We start from the raw sequence: 24802 nt of genomic DNA, 5'->3' as shown, positions 1-24802 counted from the left end.
ATGAGGTCCGTTTCTCTTTAATTGAAATAATTATATCCGTGATGTAATGACTATTCATACTATGACATCCACCTCTCACGTGACAATACGTCTCCATGGTATCAATATCCAACATTAAAAAAGAAATGTTAGTACATTCAATACAAAACTAAGAAATTGATCCCTGCCGAAGACGGGCGATTGTGCTCATCTATCTAAACGCAAGTTCATTATTAAAGATTTTGTTGGAACATGAATTCCGTACGTTACTCCTGGGAAGCTTATGCATTATACCGCCTGAACACGAGTGAAGTGCCCAGTCGACTGAGAAAAAAAAAAAGTGAAAGGTTATTTCTATCAATAGCGTGCAACGTGAACTGGCAATTCAAAGGACAGCCATATGTTGTACATTGTTGTACAACAAAGTTGGTTGTTCCCTTGAATCACGATTTTAGAGAGCGAATGTTGATAGACTGCCTATTTTGACATGGCTCTTCAAAGGACGCGATTTGCGAGCGGGCTAACCTCGTTACGCAAGAATGTTCCTTACTTTTCCCTGGCAGTGTGGTGTTTGACTTGACTTCGATAGGACAAGGTGACTTGGGGCACATTATTTTTACTGAGTGCCCTCTTCGTAGATGCATGTAATGGGTGCGGAGTCTAAATCTCTTGTCCAATAGGAACTTACCAAAGCGCCCTTACTCGCTGTGGAATGGAAAGATCACACACGGGGGAAAGAGAGGGAGAGAGAGTGCGTACCGATCTGCGCGCTGGTGCGTGCACTATTTTCCAGTATACCTCGTACCTCACAAGAACGACCATGGAGCTCGGTCCTGTGAGACTGAAAGGAGCATTAATATTCCCAAATCGCAGAGAGGAAACTGGGGAGGAATAGGAGCACCGTCGGCGTTGAGATGATGCCATGGCGCTAAGTGGTTGACCAAGTACAGAATTAGGAAATTTCCAGTGTCCTTTTTTTCCGTTATACAGAGCAAACTTCCTACTACTTTTAGCTTGCAAGATGAGAAACGGACGCGACTTGATTCTACGCGTTTGGAGAAGGTTACAAAGGTAGAAAAGGTAACGATCTATAGTGTACAGAGTCCGGACCGTAGCATTTCGGCATTTTACCGAGTTTTGGCAGACTTGGTTAAAAGATTTGAAGTTTTCGCACGATACCGATTTGGCAATGTGTTTGAAGCAATTCCTAGACATCACGCAATCCTTATGATTTAAATTTACGTCTCCTTTGCATCACAGCTGATTCCTGTTGCGACAAACTCGCACAGTCGCCGTTACTCGAAGGCGAGTTCTCACCGCGATAGTCGCCTCTATCTCTCCTGGGCCTCAGGTTCCTTCCTCTTCGTCGCCACAAAAGCCGCCAAAATGACGGGCAGCAGGTCTCTGCGAGGCAAGGCCAAATCTTCAGCTCGTCGAGAACTCGACTACGAGCATCTGTCGAAGGTGGGAGTCGGGGAAGAGGAGAGATACATTAGAAAGTCGTTGATTCCTCTCTACAAGAGACTCTGGGTGGATCCACTTTACTTTAGATATATCACCACCGTCGTCTGGGCCTTGGGCGTGGGCGTAACGTTCGGCATCATCGGCGACTTCTCCATGTTCTTCATCTTCCTCGAGAGGGACTTTGATTCTTCCATATTAACACTGAGTAAGTTTGGTCCTTTTTTTCTAAAGTTTTGATCACCTCAAGGAATTTTGGAACATTATTCAAAGTCATTATATAGGCACATTGTTTTCGTGAAAAATTTGAAAATGTTTAAAAGTGTCACTGCTCCTATACTGACCACTTTATAAAGATTCTGCACGGTTTTTATTTACATAAAAGATCGGATAATCTTATATATGTATCGACAAGTTGCACTTCATGTAATTTGATTTACAGTATAATAGAAACACTATGGTTTACTTCAGGGTAACGAGTTATACACATCAAAAGCGATGGAGAGTTACCTTGATAACAGTGTTATTAACAGTGAAACTTAGCTCTCTGTTCAAGATGATTTCAACGCCAAAAGAGTCAACAACAACAACAACAGCAGTGGTTTAATAAGGGTTCCATGTGCCCGCTTGTTTCTAATCACTGCACTTCGTTGTTTGATAAGTATTATCGTCAAGTTATAACAAAGGCACAACATTAAATCATTTTATCTGAACCTACGAGACCATCGCTTAGAATTATAACAGCCTAAGTCCAGACGCAATGACTTAACTGGGTATCTTTATTGAACAATACTTGGATGAATCAGAACTTACATCAGTGATTACCATTAAGTTTCGTTAATTTGTCAAAGTTTGTCATGTTTCTGACAAACGTGTTTATTGGTCAATTTCATAATCATTAACAAATTCAATGAGGTGATGGCATCATCGAACAACATTATATCTCAAGACAATCAGTACAAAAATTATCACCAAAGTGCGTGTGTGTGTTTAAATGAAGCCAAAAGTACTCAAATTTCAACTCTGACATTGAACCTATTGTAAAAATTGTAAACCCATGACTTTATTTTGTTTTCTTCATATTTTCGGACTGACAAATCTTATTTCATTTCGGACTATCGAACCTCTGGAACAACGAACCTTATCTCACTGTCGGATCAACGCATACCTGTGCTAATGAACGTTTGGAATAAGTTAACGAACCTTCGAAATAATTTCACGAAAATTCGGATTAATGAACACTAAATTTTAATTTTCGGACTAAAATCTGGAGGGACCTACATAAATTTTGTGTGTCTCGGAATAATGAACCTTTATCGAGCATTACAACGAACCTTCAGAATAACGAACATCATGCACCTTTTATGTATCCAGTCAGTTTACATAAAGAATGGCAATTCGCTATATACCTAAAACTGTAAAGGCCATGTAAAATTAGCAAGATCGGTATCATTATTTTAGGGAGGCAAGACGGCCGTCTCATTTCTGTCTCTTTTTGTCTATGATGTGCAGCCATGAAGATTTTTTTTTTTCTATTCCTTGACTCAACGGCAGTCGTAAATGCGATTGCACCGGCGAGAAACGGCCGTTAAAAAAGAAAAACATTAACAACAACAAGAACAACAACTATCTATACCTGTAAAACATGATATATTCGCGGCATGAATTTTTCGCGAATTGGAGCTGACGGCTTTTTTTGCGGCATGAAATATTCGCGAAATGCCACTGGCATTCAATGCATATAGTGTAGACAAGAAATGTTCGCGTGCATTTTAATTTCGCGAATCTTTGCGCTCGCGAAATTCGCGAAATTGAAATGCACGCGAACATTCCTCGTTTCACAGGTATATTCGATCCCTGGAATTCCCGGGCCAGTTTGTCCTTCACATCACGCTGCTGCGCATGGATTTTGACAGTGTGATAAGGCCAGTGTGTGTGTGTCGTGTCTGCGTGTTATCTTCTCGTCTGTCTATGCAAACAAGATTGACATATGTCATATTAAAGGGAAGATAAACCCAAAGAGCAATGTGGATTGAGTGAAAGCAGCAACATTAGTAGAACACATCACTGAAAGTTGGAGGAAAATTGGACAATCGATGCAAAAGTTATGAATTTTTAAAGTTTTGGTGTTGGAACCGCTGGATGATGAGACTACTTGTGGATATGACGTATGAGTGGACAACAATACAAAGAAAATATAAAGGAAATTCAACAAAATTTCACTTTTCTAGAATTATGAAAGAGCAATGGAGCAACCACTTTCAGAAAGCAGGGGGAATAATTGCTACCCTTAACATATGTCAATATCAAGTCGATGGAATTTGTAATTTTCATGAAAAATGGATTTTTGTAGAATTTTCTTTATATTTTCTTGGTATTGTTGTCCACTCATACGTCATAACCTCTAGTAGTCTCCTCATCCAGCGGTTCCAACACCAAAACTTTAAAAATTCATAACTTTTGCATCGATTGTCCGATTTTCTTCAAACTTTCACTGATGTGTTCTACTAATGTTGCTGCCTTCACTCAATCTACAATGCTCTTGGGGTTTATCTTCCCTTTAAAGGGATGGTACAATATTGGTGGAGGCGAAGATTAGACTGTTAAATTTTTGTGAGATACCAAGAAACCACTTATGAAATAGTACAGAGCATTCCATTCTAAGACTTAAGTTTATTTGATGAAAATCGGATTTGGAATGGCTGATCCAAAAACAAGGTAAACAATAAAGCGATCATAATAAAAGGTGGGTCCCACCTTTTATTGGGCAGAGGATTGCTCTATTTTGCGTATCTCGGCCGTTTCAAAACCAATTTTCATCAAATAAATGTTGAAATCCTCTTAGAATTACATGTTCTGGCTTATATTATAGGAGGTTTCTCATTACCTCACCCAAAAATGTTAGAAATCTGAAGAGTTAGGTCTCAACCAAAACTATGCGATCCTTTAAATGGACCTATTATCTATTATGTTCGATCCTTTAATAGAATTCCCGGGCCGAATTGTCTTTCACATTACGCTGCTGTGCATGGATTTGACGACTTGTATGATTCAGGGGGGCATTTCATCAACGAGTTCGTCGGAGTTTTCACCGACAAATTTGCTACCAGCCAATCAGACGCAAGGATTTCATTAGCTTTTAACAGTTGTCAGTGTAAATCCTTGCGTCTGATTGGCTGATAGCAAATTTGTCGGTGAAAACCTCCGACGAACTCGTTGATGAAACGCCCCCAGGTCATCCTGTATTGGCCCGTGTGTGTCGTCATGGCCAGCGCAACGTTTTTTTTTTTTGTTTTTTTTTTTGTTTGTTTGTTTGTTTTTAAAGGGGTGGGCAGTTTCTGCCGGGTTTCATCAGCTAACAAGCAAAGAAAAAAATGGGGAGGGGCCCAAATGATATCCCTCCCCCCCCCCCCCCCCAAAAAAAAAAAAAAAAAAAAAAAAAACCGGGGTCCGCCGGCCCTGTCGTGTCTGCGTGTTATCTTCGTGGTTATCACCAGATGTCTATGCAAACAATTGCGGGCAAACAGCGTTAGTAATGTTATCGTCATTGACAGGCACTCACTCGTACCTTTCAAACCTGCAAAACATTATGACTGACTTTCTTTCAACGAATCTTAAACCCAGTTTTATTAGTTAAACCCGAAATATACATCTAACTTTCTAGCAGTCATATGTACTTGCTTACCCCAAAATATACATCCATATTTCTATGCATGGATTCAGTAAATGCATAGTATCATTGGTACACATTAGTGCAGACTAAGGAAAATGGGACAATCAGTTCAAAAGTTTTGAATTCATAAGTAGGCCCTATTGGTTCTATCATCGTGCTGTCGTCGCTGGATAAGGCGAGTGGCGATGCCATAGTACGACAAAGATATTTAAAAAATGAAAAGATACTAAGTCAGCATATTTATATTTTTCTATAGCACAACGCAAGAACAGTTGACTCACATTATCAAATTTTAAAGGGCAAGGGAAATGATATTACCATTATCGTAATACTCTATGTCTTAGCAGTCTTAGGTACGGTATTTGTCTTAGAAATATTTACTTTTGATGAAAAGAACAATGAATTTATTAGAGGATTTCTCTTATTATTCCATATTGTTGCCCTACTTTGGCATCACGAATTGTTAGTCTTCTTATCCAGCCACGACGGCCCATGTTGATGAAACAAACACCAAAAATGTATAACTTTTGAAATAATTGTCGCATTTTCCCCGAACTTCACTCATGTTTTTTACATTTATATATTCACTGAATCCACTTTTTATATTTGAGGTACAGTTCTCTTGAAGACAGGTGGCTACAGGCTACCACATTCCTCCCAAATGAGCTAGATGGACGTGTAATGTCAATGCAAATACACTCAAACGTATCTAAAATGCCTTCAGCATTTTCTTTTTTCGTTATTACCTTGAATCCTACACATTGTTATCAGCGTATTTATCACCATTGATCTGTGGAACAAACTTGCAGAAATGTTTCATAAAAACCACGTGGAACCCCTTCCGATAAGAATAGATGTGCACTGCTATAATTAGTATAATGGGATTTGTCGTTCTTAGATTAGGATATCGTCTGCAAACTCCGATGTCTTTTCTGTCTTCTGTTCATCATAAAGGTTTGTCACTTGACTAGACGTTTCCACATCGTCATATTCTCTTCTTCAAAATAATTTACTTCCCTTTGATGGATCCTTCTCCCGTTTTTAAAGCTACCCCTTCCTTCAGCAGAGAACCAATGGGTCTACTCTGGAAAAGGAAAAAATACACTGAAAAAGGATGATGGCATACATTCTTGAAGGCTCACATATTTCAGTAATATAGCAAAGTACCACAAAACCAATTTGCTTGAGAAGTTCACCTGTGCTTTTGTTCTGCATCCTTGAGCACCCACTCGGGCATTCTTATGAATGTAAAGCTAATGTATGTCACTTATACCTGTTCAAATGCAAAAAATCTAAAAGTCATCTGGATTTCTCCTTTAAAGTTCCCACGCTCTCGTGTGAACAAACTTTACTAGTATAGAGCAAGATGCTACAAAAGCAATGCCATTGGATAAAGCAGCATAGATCACAAATACAAACGTAGGTCTATAGGCCTACTTCGTGGCGGTAGCCTGTCGAAAGAGTATCCTGCCCTGATTGGGGTCATCCGTCTCCATGGTGATGGCTCACCCTTGACCTTGCCCTGGAAGACGTATACTAGACAAATTCCGCAGAGCTTTGTTGGGATTACGTTGCGTAATGCAACAGCCAAAAATGACGTGTAATGACGATTTCTAGTACAGGACATAATCCTTTTATTGTGGACATGGTGATGAAATGAATTTTAAGGAGAAAAAAATGGCTGTTCTCCAATGTTTATGAGTAGGCCTATATTCTTCTTTTGGTCTCAGCACACAGTCACACGCTCTGATATCCACGTATAGAACTTTTTAACCCTAATTGCTTTCCAGTCCCAAAGAGTCCGAAGTAAGTCTGTCAATTTCACTATATTTTGGAATGTCAACATAATGTAGTCTAGTTATTTGTAGTTATAGATGAATTTACATCCCAGTTGACGGTATGACATGACATTCTTGGAAACTGGAAATGCATATCTTCCTGTATACATGCGAAAAAACACTGCCATCTTTGAGGGGTGAACCGTTAGTATCTGTGTGCCTTCTTGTAGCTCCAAGGAGGGCAATTTACCACCTCCAGTCCGGGAAAATTGCATGGGTGGAACATATTTGGTTTGCAGGTTACAGAAATACGAAAAACAGTGCATTTACTTTTATGTTTCTCACTCCTTGGGTCACTGCATATCGGTCTCCTAAAAAAAAAAAAAAAAAAAAAAAAACTATTTACTGACTCACGTACACCCGTTAGAAGTTTGAGCAGGTCGCGGGTATGAAACGTGCGACTCTTTCATTCACACTGAAACTCATCAGTGCCTTGACAACATGCATATTTTTGGTTTCATGTATAGTAGCGCGATTCCTTACTTGTGATGCGCCGTATACCTTTATACTTTTTCAATACCTATACAAGTGTGTAACAACGCACCAACTAGAACAGTTATTGGGTCACCTGTTCGCACTCGGACAAATAGACCTTGCCTTTATAGCCATGCCCTATGGGCGTGACGTTGCCTGGCAAACGGTGTGGAATTTCAAACTAGTGTGCAGTGGATACCACACCAGGGTCCCGTTCTATGAAAAGATGTATAATCGATTATAAATTTCTTTACAACACAGGCTGCCATAGACTTATGATAGAAATCGATAACTCTTCATAAAACAGGGCCCAGATATGCGCACTCCCCTATCAATCGAGTCTGTGTGTGCGTGTGCCAGTATGTGTGATGTGGTGTGTGTGTGTGTGTGTGTGTGTGTGTGTGTGTGTGTGTGTGTGTTTGTTTGTTTGTTTGTTGGGGGAGGGGTAGCTTTAGAAATGAGAGAATGGATCCATCAAAACAAGGGTTCTGACAGCAGCTTCTGCATGCCTGTTTATATATGGCGCCACATCAGCACTCTTGACTCATAGAAGTCAATCGTTTTGTTTTGTTATCCTTGAACTGAATTTTCATGAACCACAGTCTACAATAAGCCAGTTCGGGGTTCCAGTTTGAGCATGAGCAGAAAAAGGTAATTTGTACCGAGAGACAGGCTGGTATTTAATGTCACTGAGATAAGCATCTAACGCTATGATTGTTCATGGAATCCTTATAAATGGTGACTGCCAGTACATCCACCTGACAGCAAGCCTGGTATTTGGCAATGTTAACAGAAAAGTTTGTTAATGTATTCAAAACAGCACAATGAAATAGATGCTTCCCAAAGTGTTGATTAAGGAACAATTCTGGTCACTTCATCTACACAGGTTTATTCTTTGTTAGAATACGAGTTCCATGAATTGCTATGTTGGGCAAGCTGCTGCATTAAGTCGCTTTGAATTGAGTGAAGTGCCTATGCAACTGAGAAAAATGAAAGGTCATTTGTACCCATGTGCCCATGAGCTATCTTCGAACTGGCTTATTAGCAGACGCGAAGAATCCGATGTTGTTACTTGACAGATATGTCACTCATAAATGTATTGTTAGTTTTTTAATACCAAAACTTCTTACCGACTGCCCTCTTAAGGACTATACATTTATTTGTGCCATCTGTTCTCGAGTTGACGCTCTATAAAATAGCAATGTATCACGCGATGCGAAATGCATCGATGATTTTGATATTGCTTGCCCTCCGCCTGCACCCTGCAAGTCGTATCCAACTCGCGCACTATGTCATGGAAGGTAGGTCCATGTCGGTCCATACTGTAGGCCTAGGTCCAGGTAACTACAGTGTTATTCCCTTTTCCCGTTGATCCTATGTTTGATGCCGCCACTTAAATATTTGAAGTATGTGCTAAATTGGAGCTGCCTCACAGATAGGAAGACAATTGATTCATGTGGCATTGCATCATGACTCGTCACTCTCAATGGAAAATATGTCTTAATGATGGCAATTACTTTTCGCTGTCCCTTCTTATGAAACATGGGCGGTACTTAAAGGTACAGACACAGGGATGTGCGAATAAAAATTCCTCAAAACTTTATGGAATAAGGATTACAATTACCCGACTTTACATGTTTTTACACTAATCTAACATATAAATGGATAAAGAACTGCACTTGAAGATTATACCATATCAGTTTCATTTGTCGAAAGTGATCGGAAAGATAATAAAATCGACTTTCCAGTAAGGGTGCAGTTCAAATATTTTCACAACGTACGGCTCAGATTTACATTTTCTGACATAATACTGGACAGGAGTTACTTTCTTTTTCATATGCCTTATCATTAGCTGAAATTTAAATCCCTTTAATACAAAAACAAACTAAATATAGCCGAAAATAGGCGTTTTCACATCAGCCCAATGTTTCGAAATAGCGCGCTATTTTGCTGACTATTTTCTGCGAAGAATATCTCGAGCTTGGATTTTTATCGGGCTGATGTGAAAACGCCTATTATGTCAGCGCCATCCAAATGAATCATCTCTTTGCTCGGAAAGACGGTGGCATCGAACCCCGATCATCAAAAGGCGTTTTCACATCAGCCCGAAGTTTCGAAATAGCGCGCTATTTTCTGACTTGGGAAATTAAAAAATATATCGAGCTTGGATTTTTATCGGGCTGATGTGAAAACGCCTACTGTCACAAATGCACCTGTGGAATTCTTTTGTATACGTCAAAAGAAAACTAACAGTTGTTTGAATGTTTACAGCCAGTTGGAACTCCATTTCTCAAACGTTAAACCATGGACCTACTACACATGGACATTCATCGCTCGTTAATTAATTCGTGCACCTGTTTCTGTCAAAAGCGTCACAAAACATTTCGAACATGCTTTCCTGCTTTCATCCAGTGTTGTCCACCGACAGCCAGCCTGGATAAAAACAAGACGGCGCTTTTAGAAATCTAAAAACTACGCGCGCAGAAGCTAATAACTCTCTTAAATCAAGAAAAATGCATGTGCATTTGTAGTGTATATTGCAAAATCATCGCTAAAGCAATTTCATTTGCGAAATGCAAGTACTTTACAAGAAAAAGCAAATAATTAAGCAGATTGACTGTGATTTGTAATCTATTTTTCCCCATTTGTCGCACATTGTTTCAGAGTAAGCACAGGCAGTGACAGTAGACGACATGCTTGTATTGCCATTCAGGGGTGTTACATGCAGTGGCCGCAAGTGGCCGCTTCAGTGATTACCAATTTTGAGACGCAAAATTTGTCCTTGTTTCAGGTTTGGTGCTCCCCATCATTGGTGTTTATTCAAAGGCAGTTGAGTCTGAAAAGGCACCTCAGCAAAATAGGACCGAAAAGAGGGAAACTGGGTTCTTTTGTCAGTGATGATGCACGATTACACAATCGTCATTGTCCAAACGTCTGAATGTACTCATTAAGATGCACATAATCAGGTGGCGGTGGTGAACATTGGATCAAACAAAAAGACCTCCGTTCATGGTCCATATGTGTAGTAGGTCCATGCTTAAACCTTGAGTCTAATTCTATTCGAATGGGTTTTTTCTTTGTCCAGATCGTTGATGATGAGCGTGTAAATAGCGGAACGCCCGCTATTTATAGGGACTGAGACGCCAAACCCATTATCATAACAAAAGATTTTGAATTTCCTTTGTGTGATCTCTCTGCCCAAGGACGCAGAAATAACTTATTATGCCTCTGAAAGCTTGTACGAAGTGTTATGTAATAGATGTCGATACATGTTGAAGCAGTACAACGCAGAAGAGAGTTTGCCCTTTACATTCGCAATGTGATTGTTCCAGGTGATACTTGTAGGAGTTTCTTAATTCTGTCCGCAAAAATCATTCACAGTAACCGTAATATTGTCAAGAATCTTTCTTTTTTTTTGCGCACGGGTGTGACAATCATGTATTCATGTATTCTACTTTGAAAGCAAGTTACCCCATTGACTAAAACGTTCAGAAAGACTTATCCTGTCTCGAAATGTCGCCTGATTTCTGCACTATACGTCTGAATTTTACAAGTAGGTGCGATTATGAACAGTCAAACCACTCCATCATACGTTTGGCTATTCAGCACCTCAGACAGAAAGATCTGTCTGTCCGGAGGAGTCTTTTATTTTCTTTGACGTTATCGCTCTCCTCCGAATAGGAGGGGATTCCGTGAAGCCAGACGCAGTCTCCGCGGAACATCTCCCCGACGACCAGATACAGACCGATCTTTCGGTCAATTCAGCACCTAGTGACGAGGTTCCATACAATTATATAGGCTCGTAACCTCGCCTAACCGTCACTAGTAGGAAATAAACATTTCGTCTTTAGATGCAGGGAAACTGGATCGTTAACGAAAGAAAATTATTAGGTGATCCGAGTATCATCTCGGATCACCTTCTGTATCTGTACTGATTCTTTCTTCCTTTATTCTTTATTTCTCCTCAAATCTTGTGCAGAGGTTAACTTCAAAAGTTGTTTGGCTATCAATTTCAAACTTCACCATGTATCATGCGCTTAGGACAACAGATCTGTAGTTGAATTTGCATCGTTCCGTCAATGATTCAAGAGTCTTTGCAGAGGAAAAATCTGTAGGTAGTGCATAAAAGTCTACCTTGTGGTGGACCTGAACTCTCCAGTGATCCATGATATATCATTATCCTTTCACACAATGGGATACCATGCCCGAAACAAACATTTAGGGCCTATTATGGAAAAAAAAATATGTGTCATATTTTTCTTTTAACCTTTTCGGGTTTTTAGATTTCTGTCAATTTTTTTTTTTTTTTTTGCATTTAAATCGATCTAACTTCTACGAAAATTCTATCTCGATTCAGCAACATTCTCATTCCGATCCGGAGGATGTGCCCGGAGCTTGTTTAACAACCAAGACAACGTAGTTGCTATGGAAGAAAATGACAGCGCAGCTGCATGGAGTGCGTTTAAGTAACTGTTGTTTTGTAATGTATACAATTGTAATATATTTTTTCCTATAGCCTATAGTAACGGAAAATTTCGTTCACCTGCTCCCTCCCATTAAGTTTCATAGGCAGAAATTCGCTTCGTTGTTACTACACATGACGTTCATTGCTCGTTAATGAATTCAGACACCTGTTTCCGTCAAAGGTGTCACAAAAACAAAGCACACACGTTTTCCTGCTTTGATCTCGTCTTCACCGCCGACATCCAGCCTGGATAAAAACAATACGGCGCCTTGAGATATAAAAAAAGAGAAAAAAGTTGCTTGCGCTGAAGATGATAACTCTCTTAAATCAAGAAAAATGCTTGTACAATGTAGTTTATATTGTATAATCATTGCTCAAGCAATTTCATTTTAGAAATGCACGTACTTTATATACAACAGAAAGCAGATATCTTGGCAGGTCGATTTTTGACTTGTCGTGTATAGTTTTCACATTTTTCGCAGATGTTTTTCCGAGTCAACATTTACAGTTAAAAGTAGACTTGTATTTCGTACCAACGCAACGTTCCATGCAAGTCCACAAGTGTCCACCTCAGTAGTTACCAATTTTGTTACACAAAATTTGTCATGTTTTACTTATGAGTAAAAAGGAGAAAAAAAAACCCATGAGAGTATTCTTAATCTTATAAGCCTTACCATTCTCAATCTATGAAACACTTTCATCCACAGCAAACTCTTTGTTAATCTCAACATTTTTGTAGAATGACTGATTGTCCTGGGGTGTAGAAACGATTTCTTTCATCACCTTGCTCACTCCTGTCCAGAACAATTTTGGCCCAACGTTTCAAAATTTTGTGCAAAAGCCCGCACCACGAGACTTAATTTTCAAGTCCTTCAGGGCTTTTATGACCCCCTCTGTATACAATTCTTCAATATTACAACGGATGCAACGCTTTCAGTGCTCTAATCTCTCCCTCGCAGAAGGAAAGTATTAAAAATCTTTCCTGCGTGTGAGTAAGAGAAGAGTAAAAAAAAAAAAGAACCATGCCTATATCAAACGGGCTTTTTGTCGTTGTTGTTGTTTACAAACCTCGAATGGCTAATTGTGGTGAGGACGTATTTTGCAGAAAGGAAAAATGCTAATTTCCCCATTTGTAACAGCAGGATAGCAATTAATCAATGACCCTGTTGATGTCCCGTCCAACTTTTCCCCAGGTTTCGCAGCGTGGAAGGGAAAGACGCGATTCAAGTTGGCACTTCTATATAGTCATGTAGAGACCCCAAGCCTGTACGATTTTTTTTTTTTTTATGTACGTACAGGGAATCTAAAAGAAAAAAAAAATGTATAGTAATCGTATTTGAAAGTCGACATGATATCAATAGGATAAATGGATAAGGAATGAAAGAAGAATACCCTCGGTTAATGGAGATTCATTTCCTTCAGATATTTGAAATAAACTGACATTTTGAGTGTGGACCTGATTTAATTATCAAACAATAATTCACCCCATCCCTTCCCCCAGTTAGTCGATTCCACCCAGTGATAATACAAGATGCAATATAAACTGCCTGATTTGTTTTGCGATTCAAGTTCATCTCGCGGAGCGTGCTTTTTGATCACATTTCGTCATCTCATCTTTTGCACCACGGGATCTCCCACTCCTTATACTAGAGCATATTATAGCTCCAATCGTAAAACTTTGCAAAGAGTTTGCGAGGGACCAAAGTCGTCTTCACTTTCAAAAAAAAAAAAGATAAATAGGCCTAAATTTAAAAAAAAAAAAATCTTTGGACAATTATTCTGCGGTGATCATAAAACACCAGCATGATCAACATTAGCTGTGCTCATAACCTTGCCGAAGTATTGGCAAGTGAGAAGAAAGGGGGGGGGGGGGATACATAAAGAGCGAAGCGCTCACAAGATTGGGGATGATGAGACACTCGACGGAAGAAAGACTACAATAAACGAATCGGTCAGTGGAATTAAAATTTTGTTTTATTCCTTTCTGTGTTCTAGGTTGGTTGGGTGCGCTTCCCTGGGTCGTCTGCTGCTTATTTTCTCCGCTAGCGAACATCATCGCCTCGATGTTCGGCTATCGCGCTACGATATCGGTGTCGTGTTTCCTGGCGGCGCTGGGTCTGCTCACCACGAGTTTCGTCCCGAATCTCTGGATGGCGTTTATCACATACAGCCTCACAGTTGGCGGAGGCGCAGTGACGCTATACACGGCTGGCTGCGTCTACATCACCAGTTACTTTGACAAGCGTCATTGTACAGGTCCGGTCTCGGCAAATGGAGTGGCGTTTGAAACAGGTACGATGTAACTGTATCCCTATACCATACATTATAGTGTCTAACATTATAAGCCCTTAAGGACATGCTTTACCATTTGCAGACGAAACAAAAACCCAGTGATAGTTCTTTAAAATAGTTCTAAAATGTGGGTATCCCTACCACTGTGAAAAAATTGAATCGGTAAAATCAATGTTAAGTATTGTTAGATATAGAAAATGTGAACAATCGGTATGATAAAAATGTTTCCAGATTAAACCGTCTTCAGTTACGGTTTATTGAGAAAAATACAGATATCTTATTATATTTTAGGCCTTATTGCAATTTTTATGGTAGGATTTTTGTGGTACAACAGACCTAACACATGTGCATTAAATGTTGTATCTTGAAAAATTTTTAAATCACTGTTCCCAAAGGTAAACAGGAACTTAAATACACAAAGATAGTTTGAAGGGATGATATTGGTTGAGGTGAGGATTCACTTTTTGCAAAATACTTTGAAACCATTTCATGAAATGTTTAGGGGCATACAATTTTAAGAGGAGTTCAAAGTTTCCTTGATGAAAGTCCGTTTTGAAATTGCTGAGATACCCAGAAACAAAGTAAAACAAAGCGTTCATAATAAAAGATGGGTCTCACATTTTATTAGGATTGCTTTGTTTTAGATTTCGTGGCCATTTCAAAACCAATTTTTCAGATTTTTATCAGATAAACTTTGTATTCCTCTGAGAATTACATACTCTGTCATGTTTTATCAAGGTTTCCCATTATCTTAAAAATTGTCATTAAAAAAAAGTTGAAAACCCGAGGCCCCATCTCAAAAGAAACTGTGCCACCACTTTAAATCAAATTCGTAATTCAAAGTTAGGCCATGGTCGAATTCAAACCCCAAACAAGGCCGCACGAGTATTTAGCATATGCAACGTGGGTTTCATTTGTGCCTAATATCAGTGGTGCGTCATGCGCAGTTTGCGCTATCGAAGTTTGCATAACTGATAATTCTTGCGACATTTTCTTCAGTGACTTGTATTATAAGGGACAAAATCAGACCGACTTTAAGTGAGGCTGGTCAGTTGAAGACCAGTGACGTCATGACATCAGCCCCTCTAGATTTCACAACTTTGATCAAGGTCCGATTCTGCAGAAACTTCCAGCATTGTGGTTTTGCTTGTTCCTGCATGTTTATGTTTACCAAAGCTAAATTGAATCTCATGATTTGGAATTGCATCTTCAGTGCCATATATACGACCTATTTTTAACATAAAATATAAGTTCAGCTGACGCGGAGATTTGTGGACTTTCAATTCAATTAACTTTGCACGTATTTTTTATTTTTTTTTTTTTGCAACTAAAAGGATTCGTTGTCACGATCATTCAACAGCCGTTACGGCATAATTATAAACGTGTCCCATTTGATAGCTGTCTCCGAAAAGAGCCACGAAGTACGACATGATAATATGAAGACAATGGAGTCGAGGACATCAGTATATAATTAGAAACTAAACAGGCCAAAGCTCAGATGCACAGGCAAAACGTGAATATATTGACTTATGATTAGAAGACATTACATACACAATTTCACCAGGTTTTACCTGATTGGCACGACCAGTGAAATATCCGACACTTTTCAGGGGGATGTGGCTCAATGTTTAAACTCATTTCAACTTCATCTATACTTTATAATAGTCATAGCTGCAGAATGATTGTCTGCCTTCCGGTAGACATTAATGCATCTTTACGTAAAATATAAGTCGTTGTCAACTATTGCCAGAGATTCCCAGATTTGGCAAGAGTGGAAACAATGACAGTTCATGTTTGACTATGGACTAAGACTTGCCATAATCTTGAATAAACCAACAAAGCGACAGTAGAAACAATGACAGTTCATGTTTAACTATGGACTGAAACTTGCCATTATCTTGAATAAACCAACAAAGCTACTGAGATGTACCTGTATCTTTACATCATTGTGTCTACACTAGAGAATGAAATGTTGTCAAAACCGGTTTTATGAATTGTTTGCACACTCCAGTGGGCTCTTTCTTCATCCCACACAATCGTATTGTGTTAACCAGAGAATTGCGTTTGCCACGTAAAGAAATGAAGACCCGTTTGAACCGGTTTCCATCAATAGGGATATAATATGTGGTTATGGGGTGTTCCACGGCTGAGCAAAATTTAATTCTTCCCTTTATTGATTTTAGTATCATAAAACAAAAGACGTGCATGAATGGGACACTTCTTTTTTTCAAAACTGCGGAATTTGGGGAATTGTGTTCGGAGATTTTGAAGAAAGAACCAGACAGATTTTTTTGTTTCATGAAATGCAATCGTGAGCATAATCTTGTTCACATCGTTGTCTCTTTCTTTCTCTCTCTACCTCCCTTACACACACACACACACACACACACACACACACACACACACACACACACACACAATCTATTCAGATTTTATATTCTCCCTTCCCCTTCTGGTTTCAAGATGGCGGGAGTGAATTAAAACAAAAAATACACACACACACACAAAACGTTTTTGCTAATGTCTAGTGAGCCATATCGATGCATGCAGGGCTCTATATTTTGCTATATAGCCTTTCATGGGCAAATGCTGGATACATTCAAACGACTGAAAAGGCATTTGACTGAAGTATCATGAAATCTGTAAATGACTGCATTGCATACGATCAGACCAATAGAATGAACACCATACGAGTACTTGTTTATCAAATGAGCATCTTTGATGTAACGATTATTTAAGAATCCTTTAAAAAATGGTGCTTGCCAGCATACCCACTTCACAGCAAAATTGGTGCTTGGCAGTATCAATAGAAAAAGATTATTACTACCTATACATTAAATGCAAACTAATGAAATGGATGTTTGCTAGTCTGGACTCCTGATCACCCACGCCAGCTCATCTTTTATTTGAACATGAATAATGAATTCCATATCATGTCGGGTAAGCGTATGCATTGTGTCGCTTTGAAAAGGAATTTCGTGCCTATAAACCAACTGAAGAAAAAAGAAAAAAAAGCCCATTTGTACCCATGCATGTGCACATGAGCTAACTCCAAACACACTTGTAATGTTGCATGACTCATGATGTTGTCCTCATCAGGCTTGCAACTCTAGTTTTACTGACTACTTGGGAACGGCCATTAAGACTGCAAAACGAGAAAGAACTTGACGCAGCATTGCCAATTTGAGAGAGAAAGTGACCTTTAATTTAATCTGACAATATGTGCGCATTAGAGTTTTAAAAGTTTTTGATAATTCTGCAACCCGAATGAACAGTGGTATTTGACCAAATGAAGGCTCAAAGGTTAAAAAAAAGTTTTGATGCTTACGAAATACTCGAGTGACGATCATGATAAAGTGATGCAGTGCAAAACCTTAAGATTTGTTGGGATGATCTAGAGGCTTTTTTACAAGTACTGTACACTTAAATTCAATGTATATTTCTTCAAGCTATTCCAACCACATGTACACACCCAATGCCTTCCAATACTAGGAATACACTTTGCATGTATTAGTTTAAGCCTAAAACAGTCAGGCCTTGGGAAGGCTCTCTGATGGCCAAGAGAAAAAAAAAAATCATTATTATACATGTACGAATTAAGGCATGCAACCATTTTGTATGTATTGGTATTAAAACTGGGTCATTTCGGCCATGTCAGTGTCCGCTTGCAACCTGACACATCACGGCTGAAGCGGCTGCAATGCCCGGGAACCGACGCACTCACAGTTCCCTGAAACCCTATAGAGAAACAAACGACACTTATGATAGACTCTGAAAGAAAAGACGTCAAGGAACAACAGTGTGTTCAAACACTTCTATTTTAATACATGTGTCACAAACACATCATTATGTTATCAATCAAGTCAACACATTCTGAACTCTGTGAATACATATGATTTGACAGAATAACCGTTGGACTATGTACTCATTTTAGACGAATTTATATTTGATATACTGACAATAAGAATGGGGGATGAAGGTATATCGTGACTAATTATCACAGAATAAACCAATCATGAACAGTCAAAGAAGGTACATTTTGTTGAACAGCAGTGTCATTAACCTTGATTTTGTAGGGTTGGACATTTATCTATTTTGAGCATGGTGTGATTGTCATGCTATTATAGAAGTAGCACCACCACATATAACTTGTAACTGTCTTCTTACGCATCAGCAATACTCCCGCTGTTTTTCCAGCCCCCCTCCCTATATCTTCCCCCCCCCCCTTCTCTCTCCCTCTCCCTCGGTTGAATCGTCAAATTAGCACCAATTATTCATTTTCTTAGTGGCCAACATAGGAGAACGTGCCAGAGGCGGATTCAGGAAATCCATTAAGGGGAGGCGCCTTTCCTTTTTTGTTGTTTGTTTGTTTGTTTGGTTGGTTTTTGTGTGTGTGTGTTTCAACAAAAAATAAAGCGCGTTTGCCTTATGCTGTCTTATATAAAGTTCACCATTGGAAAAACAAAATGAATCTACCCACAACTGTCATGCTGCTGAGAAAAGTAAAGAATTAGTCAGATCTTTCCCGGCGCAGTAATGCAGGGGGAAATGATGTCACATACAACTTGTTTCCCGCCATAAAACAGCGGGAATCTCTTCAATATTATTTCCGACCAATTATAGTCTGTCAGAGGCTGGTCAATTTGCCTCAATTGAACAGTATAAAAGGTACTGAGAAAATAATATTAACGCGTCAAACGAAGAAATAGGCATATATTGTTAGGCCTAGCACCCACAGGAGGTAACTCTCGTCACTGATTTGCATGGAAACCACTCTCCTTCTGTCACAAAGTCATAAAGATAACAAGATTGAAATGATCCTCTGGTTTCTTTGCAGCTATTCTCGTCTTCAGTCCGATCATTCAGACCACGGCCGAGGCGTGGGGATGGCGGTGGTCTATTCGTCTGCTCTCGTGCTTCACTATGTCGACCGCCTTTCTACTGATGATCTTCATCAGGCCGGCCCCGGACAGTCTGCGTTTCGAAGACGACGAAACTGAAGAGGAGCATCGCGATAACTCCGACAGGAAGACGGCAGAACACAAAATTGTCGAGGATGGAGTGGGCGGCGAGCTCAAAAACGATGATAAAGATAGGACTGACGACGTTGGAGAAAGAGAACCGATGAATAAGAAAATGGAGACACAATTAGATACCACAAGGCCAGGCACAAAACTCGTGGACATACTGAAACGATATTTGACTCTTTTTCGCAAACCAGCTTTCTGGCTCCAACAAATCGGCATTATCATCTCCTTCACCGCTCTGTCTTTCAACCATATCAACTTTGTAAGTTTCAAATTCGCCACTCTGGTTATTCTCATTCAAAAGAAAAAAGAAAGAGAAAAGAAAAGAAAAGAAAAAGGGATCATGCTTGTATATATCTCTGTAGCATGTAGTAATTAGGTTTGTAGTCATAGTCATATACCCCCCCCCCCCAAAAAAAAAAAAAGGAACACCCACAAAACACACTAAGATCAACCAGAAACGAGAACCAGAAACTAAAACAAGCAAACAGACCCTGCGTGTCCATGTCCCTTTCCATTTCAAACATTTCACGTGTAACAGAAGTGAAGTTGTAAAATCATAAGTATTTTCTAGCCAGAGTAGGCCTATTATATCAAGTATTGTAAAACTGTAAGATGTCAGTTCTACATTTTGCAAAAGCTTCGAGACTTCCTGATGTCTCTTCATGTGTACATAATGTAAAAGTCCATATATTTGAGTGAGTGTTTTCCGCGCTTGACCACTAAAGATAAATTTCGCGAGTTTTAATTCCGCGGCATCTAGGTTCTAGGCATGAATTACTGGAACATATAGCAAACAAAAATATTCGTGTGCTTTTATTTTCTGGTTTCTGGTTGCGCGATTATGCGCGAAAATTTCGACACAGCGAAAATGTCCACAGTAACAGTAATAAATGTATTTGACCCATGTCCCTCTCTCCCGCTCTCTCTCTCTCTCGCTCTGTTCTCCTGTTCTCAGGGAAGCTACCTCACATCTGTCGGAGTGCCGGACAAGAAAACCGCTGAGCTGCACTCCTTCCTGGCGGGCAGCGCCCTCATTGGCCGTGTGTCAGTCCTGTTTGTTCACCTCCTACCTTTCTCCATCCTCCTGACCTACCCTGTGATCGCAGCGATAAGTTGCATTCTTCCCGTTTGCGTTCTCTTCGTGCCTCATATCAGTATTTTCTACATCTACGCTGTTGGTGAGTTTCCGTTATTGTTCTTTAATGGAATGATAATAAGGGCACCGTGGCATTTGGTCCTGCGACAATTGCTTTCTTTAATATTAAATTGCACGCTAAGCCAAAGACAAAACCTACTCACAAACATAACCCTAACCCTAATCCTAATCCTTATCCTAATCCTCACATGAAAAACTAAACCTTAAACCCTATCACAGCATAGACCGGAGCAATTGTCGCAGGAGCAAATGTCATGTCAACGATACAGTATGATGTTTTGCCCCACTTTGTTAAGAACTTAAGATTTCTCAGGAGCTGAAGCAACAGGGGCACGAAATTACGTGCAAAACGCTGCAGAAGTTATACAGTAGAGGTCATAGTCTTAAAGGGGAATTAACCCCAAAAATACATGTTGATTGAGTGAATTGGGCAATAGTCTCTGTTATCAAAGGAAATGAAATACAATGTGTATATGTTTTGTCGAAAAATTAGATATACTTTGATATTGAAAAATATGAGTAGAATACATTAGTGACAGCTTGAGGAAAATCGGACAATTCCTTCAAAAGTTATGAAGTTTTGGTGATGAAACCGCTGGATCAGAAGACTACTATGGATCATGACATCACAATCATATGGACTACCATAATATAGAGAAAACAAAGAAAATTAAGAATTTTATTTCCCTTTTTTTTAGCATAATGAAAGAGCACTAGATTTACCTCTTTCAGAAAGCAGGGGGAATAATATTCCCCTTGACATATGTCAGTAACAAGTCCAGGGAATGTGTACTTTTCATATAAAATGATATTTTGTGGAATTTCTTTTATACTGTCTTTATATCGTAGTCCATGATGTCATGACCTGTAGTAGTCTTCTGATCCAGTAGTCTCGTCACCAAAATTTCACAAATTCATAACTTTTCAACGGATTGTCCGATTTTCCTGCATATTACTGCATTCACTCAATCCACGTGTATATTTGGGGTTATGTTCCCCTTTAAATCTTTTACTCTGCACCTCTATTCTAATGCAAACACCTGTTTCGAATTTGGATATAATGCGCGATGAGATTTACTCACGATATGTTGGAAAACAAGTAATTTCGGTTAGCATATACAATAAAGGCCTATTCTTTTATCTGAATTTATCGACCATTACATGAGAGGGTTCAGCCTGTGTTAGAATTTTCCAGCGATCGTTATATTCATTTAAACCGAATTTGGTGATGTATTTTGTCTGGATATGATTATTTTAAGACCGTCTTCAGTGAATCAAAGTTGTTTTTTTTTTTTGTTTTTTTTTTACTTTATGAATTTCCATCGTAGGACGGGACGATCTTATATCAACAGTAACTGTTGTAGAATTTTTAGAAATTTGGTGCTCTTCATGAAATAGCTACCGAATCAGATCAGATGATCTAATAGCTTTGCCAGTTTCACAGATTACGGTCAGTTGTGTTTATATGAAAAGGCTGCACAATTGATTTCCGTTGATTTTCCTCTGTTTGCTTGTAAGCTGTAAGTAACAGATGGTGACATCTCATGTTAAACAGGATATTTTAGAGGAGAAATTCGTTAGTGAGAGATATTAGGTCCTCTTTACCTACTTTACCAAGCTCTTGTACTCAGACAGTTTCTTGTGGGGACTTCCTCCCAAACACAATATTTTATGAAACAACTATCACCCTCTCATCGTGACCGTAATTTGTAGACTCTGTAAACAGATATCGTAACACATCTCATTGCCTGGCCTTTGTTGTAAGTATGGGGCTCTTCTTCTTTATATTCATTATTATGATGTGCATAGTAATTGGATTAATGCGCGGCCTCTACTTCTCGCTGACTACCGGGGTCGCTGTAGAGGTCAGCGGGCGAGAGCTGGCGGCAGAGGGCTACTCGTCGGCCTTCGTTTCCTGGGGTCTGGGGAGTGCCCTTGCAGGTTTTGTGCCAGGTATAGCTGCCTATATCGAAGAAAATCTCATTGTAACTTTCACTGTTTATTAAAGTCATAAGTATCCGTGATGTTCCGAACATCTAAATAAAACCAGTTCGCACGGTGAGTACGTCGAAAATGGTCAAAACAAAGCCAATATCTGTTCGTCTTATTGATTCGGACGTTGCTCCGGACTGGTTCCACATACATATACTTCATACCGATCCTTCAAACACAAAGTTTGCTTGCTTGCAAACATAGCACACACGTGATGTACATATACCTTTGAAGGTGGCGGCGATCATCCCTTCAACAGCTCCCTCTTATATCAAATTATCTCATTCATTGACGAGAAGAATACGATTTATTCTTCCTAACGGAAGCAGAAAAATTGTGTGTGGGGGGAGAGAGGGCGAGGAATTGTTGGAGTCTCGAATGGCAGTCTTGGGCAAGTCAATCAATTGTCATGAGTCACATGAGTCCTATGGGTGTCCGAGAAACCTATTATTTCCTCATTCCCATTGCTCAAAAATTTTCTCCTTATAAGAGTTTTTCTTTTCTTTTCTAAAAAAAATCCTGCTTTTTATCCACTTTTTACCCTTTTCCTTGTTTGGGAAAGGCAAGGTCTGTATAAGCTGACACTATGATATTTACTTGTGAAATCGTTTATGGAAAGAAATCCATTAAGGAAACATGACCTGAAATATATGCAAATTTTACAAACAATAGCATTTACTAGTAATCATCATAATACATAGGCACTGCAAGTGACAGTTGACAGTTGAAGATTTAATGGTTAAACCAAGGAGGTTTAAGAGATGGAGTTCCAACTGGCTCAATAGCTGCCATTTTTCTATTGATGCGCAAAAGAATTCCACAGGTGCACTTGTGCCTTTGATGATCAAGGTTCCATGCCGCCGTCTTTTTGAGCAATCTGAAGATTCATTTCAAACTAACGTTATATCGTCTATATTCTGCTTGTTTATTGTCAAATAGAATGAATGTTCTCTTAATGATAAAGCATATGAAACAAAGGTAAATCCCGTCCAAGATTATGTGCAAAAATGTAAACCTGAGCTGTGCGTCGTGGAAATGTTTGAAACTGTACTCTCACTACAAAGCCGATTTTATCATCTTTCCGATCGCTTCCGACAAATGAAAGTGATATGATATAATTTTCGAGTATAGTTCTCTATTCATTTATATGTAGATTAGTGTATAAAGTCATGTAAAAACGAGTAATTTTGATTTTCATTTCATCAATTTTGGTACAAGTTTTATTCGCACATCCCCGTGCCTGTACTATTAATGTGCCGCTTGTTTTCTAAGAAGGGACGGCGAACAGCAATTACCATCATAAAGGCATATCTTCCTTTGAGAGTGACGAGTCATGATGCAATGCCACATGAATCAATTGTCTTCCTATCTGTGAGGCAGCACCAGTTTAGCACATACTTCAAATATTTCTGAATGGCGGCATGAAACATGGGACCAAAGGGAATGAGACTGTTGTTACTCCATTTCTCAAACCTCCTTGGTTAAACTCGAGTCCATGCACATCTTTAAGAACACAAACACAATTTTAATGAGTAATAAGAATATTGCACTTGACTTTTACTCACTTAAGTTTCTGTCGTAGGCGAGCCTGTCAAATGCCATTGTCTAGCTCTCTAAATGTTTTTTTTTTCGCCATACAACATGTACATGTATTATTACAAATTGATAGGCTTTTCTTGTTTATCGCATATACAATGTATATAATATATACATTGCATACATACAAATGTTTGATTGTGCTTTTTACATGTTTTACCTACTTTTTAGCTTCTTATTGTTTTGGGAGGGCTACTTAATCATAAGCTGACTGGATGATGTTTCTTGCTGAGATCGTTCATTGCAAGAAAAATCAATGTTATAAACCACACGGCCGGCTGATAAGAGCTAAAATTCGCGCGGATGCAAACAGTGGTTATTGTGTATCATCATAGCACCAATACTTGCAGATTTAATCTTTCTTATATCAAAATGAAGAGAAGAAGCGAATAATGGTACAAAAGTTAATGAAAAAATAGTTACAAATTTTATGTTTAGGTTTATCCTATGAATACGGACTCATTGCAAAATAATAAGTGGGTACATTAATGGCAAACGACTGTATAAAAAGTCTAGTTCCACAATCTAAAGATTTATTTATTCTTTTCCCCAGGTATCACCCACTCTATTTCTGGATCCTACAGAGCCACAATCGCAGTATGCGCCTCGTTCTGGGGCATATCTGCAATCTTATTCTTCTTCGTCTATGTGCTGAATAGGCGTTCAACCAGAGCGAATAACGACTTTATCACGTCAAGCACCAGAGAGGATCCAAAAGCGCAAGACCACGTCAAAGGAGGTAAAAAAGCGCTGAGAGACATCGAGAAGGACAGGTTGGAACGCACGTTTGCGTCAAATCCCGCGCCAGAAATGCTCTGTGTGGTTGACAAACTGTCCAGCGTATGA

At 39.2% G+C, this 24802-nt stretch overlaps 1 protein-coding gene across 1 annotated transcript; it reads left to right on the top strand.

The window, feature by feature from the left end:
• The first annotated feature begins 799 nt into the window (after window positions 1–799).
• LOC139729502 (monocarboxylate transporter 7-like) lies at window positions 800–24802 on the top strand. The gene is made up of 7 exons (XM_071640428.1): window positions 800–814; window positions 1240–1648; window positions 13886–14182; window positions 19020–19471; window positions 20168–20390; window positions 22178–22321; window positions 24510–24802. Exons 1-7 carry the CDS (start codon window positions 800–802, stop codon window positions 24800–24802), a joined length of 1833 nt encoding a protein of 610 aa, XP_071496529.1.

This window comes from Diadema antillarum, unplaced genomic scaffold (genome assembly GCF_040938485.1).
Source record: "Diadema antillarum isolate AM-2024a unplaced genomic scaffold, OU_Dant_1.0 seq00000244_RagTag, whole genome shotgun sequence".
Lineage (NCBI taxonomy): Eukaryota > Metazoa > Echinodermata > Echinoidea > Diadematoida > Diadematidae > Diadema > Diadema antillarum.
Note: the sequence above shows the minus strand (reverse complement) of the source record. Positions and strands in the feature narration are given on the sequence as shown.

Excerpts from the sequence above, each read along its gene's own strand:
- LOC139729502 (XM_071640428.1), top strand. Across the intron at positions 19,472-20,167 it reads CTTTCAACCATATCAACTTT|GGAAGCTACCTCACATCTGT; the intron begins GTAAGTTTCAAA and ends TCCTGTTCTCAG. Across the intron at positions 20,391-22,177 it reads TTTCTACATCTACGCTGTTG|TAATTGGATTAATGCGCGGC; the intron begins GTGAGTTTCCGT and ends TGATGTGCATAG.